Consider the following 1,147-nt stretch of genomic DNA (forward strand, 5'->3'; position numbering starts at 1 on the left):
TTTCTTACCATAGAGGTGTAGGTGTAGGAGGCAAACATCTCCATGTTGACCATCCTGTTAATGGCGGCCTCGCAGTCGCGGTGGTAGTTCTGACGCACCTGGGATTCCATCTTGGCTGGCGTTTCTTTGTGCTTTTTTTAACAAAAAAAAAACCGTAGAAAAATAAAGCTTTACGTCGACTTTTTTAGTAGTGTTCAAGTAGAAACAGGATTGAAATAGCGCTGGAATGTAGGTTCAAGCGAAGCTCGGAAGACAAAAAAAGAAGTTCCGTTCAAACACTGTTGAAGCAAGAACTCCTAAAGGCTTTGTTCCCCGTTCTGTGAGTCGGCGCTCCCTCTCTATTTATACAGTTTGGGCAGACCTCGTGACAGACGTCAACGTCACTCTGCAGGTTTCCGCCAATCAGCAATCAAGGGTGAGATAGAAAAGAATCAGGGTGTGGCTTTTAAGACACAGCAGGATGTAACAACACAGTGAAACGATCAAATTTCATTCTTTCCTTTGGTGATTCACGGAATGGTGAACCGAGGTGTTTCTGTTTAACATGGTGCCACCTGCGATGACGACGTGTTTTCTCAGGATTACGTGGAAAAATGAGCTAAATAAGCAATTTATCCAAATTGTTAATGTGAACTACGTGTGTACTGATTATATAACATATTTTGCTTAAACATAAAAATTGACACATTTGGCCTAAATCTAAGTAAATTAATGATAATTCTTAAAATATGTTGCTGTGTTCTCTGAGCTGTCTCTTATGAAACACACACACAATCCTTATGAGGCCTTGCAGCCACAAATTAAGGGTTGTCTTGGAGCTGGTTGCACTGAACCACTAACGCGCAAGGGAAGCCAAGGCAGGTTTTAAGTATAGCACAATCCAGCAACAAGACAATAAGTGTACAAAAAAGTTTGAAATACAGACTAGAATGAATAATGTTCCAGTTAATATTAATCAAAGTCCAAACTGAACAAATGGGTTTTTATACTTGGTTTAAAATATCCAAGCTGTTTTATTTGTACAGTTTTCTAGAAGTTATTCCAGTAGAATGGAGAATAAAACCTGGATGCTGCTTGTTGGGCTCTGGGGATGGAGAGCAGACTAGAACCAGAAGATCTGAGTGGTCTAGATTTATAATCTAACAAA

The 1,147-nt window shown here is 39.8% G+C and overlaps 1 protein-coding gene across 2 annotated transcripts in view; it reads right to left on the reverse strand.

Annotated features, from left to right (window-relative positions):
- LOC103468305 (ferritin, middle subunit) overlaps positions 1-330 on the reverse strand; it is a 17,425-nt gene extending 17,095 nt beyond the window's left edge. For both annotated transcript variants that reach the window (XM_008415277.2, XM_008415279.2), the window contains exon 1: positions 9-330. In XM_008415277.2, the coding sequence (XP_008413499.1) occupies positions 9-110 (102 nt within the window). In that variant the 5' untranslated portion in view covers positions 111-330. The remainder of the gene's footprint in view (positions 1-8) is intronic.
- Positions 331-1,147: the final 817 nt, after the last annotated feature.

Source organism: Poecilia reticulata, linkage group LG8 (genome assembly GCF_000633615.1).
Source record: "Poecilia reticulata strain Guanapo linkage group LG8, Guppy_female_1.0+MT, whole genome shotgun sequence".
Lineage (NCBI taxonomy): Eukaryota > Metazoa > Chordata > Actinopteri > Cyprinodontiformes > Poeciliidae > Poecilia > Poecilia reticulata.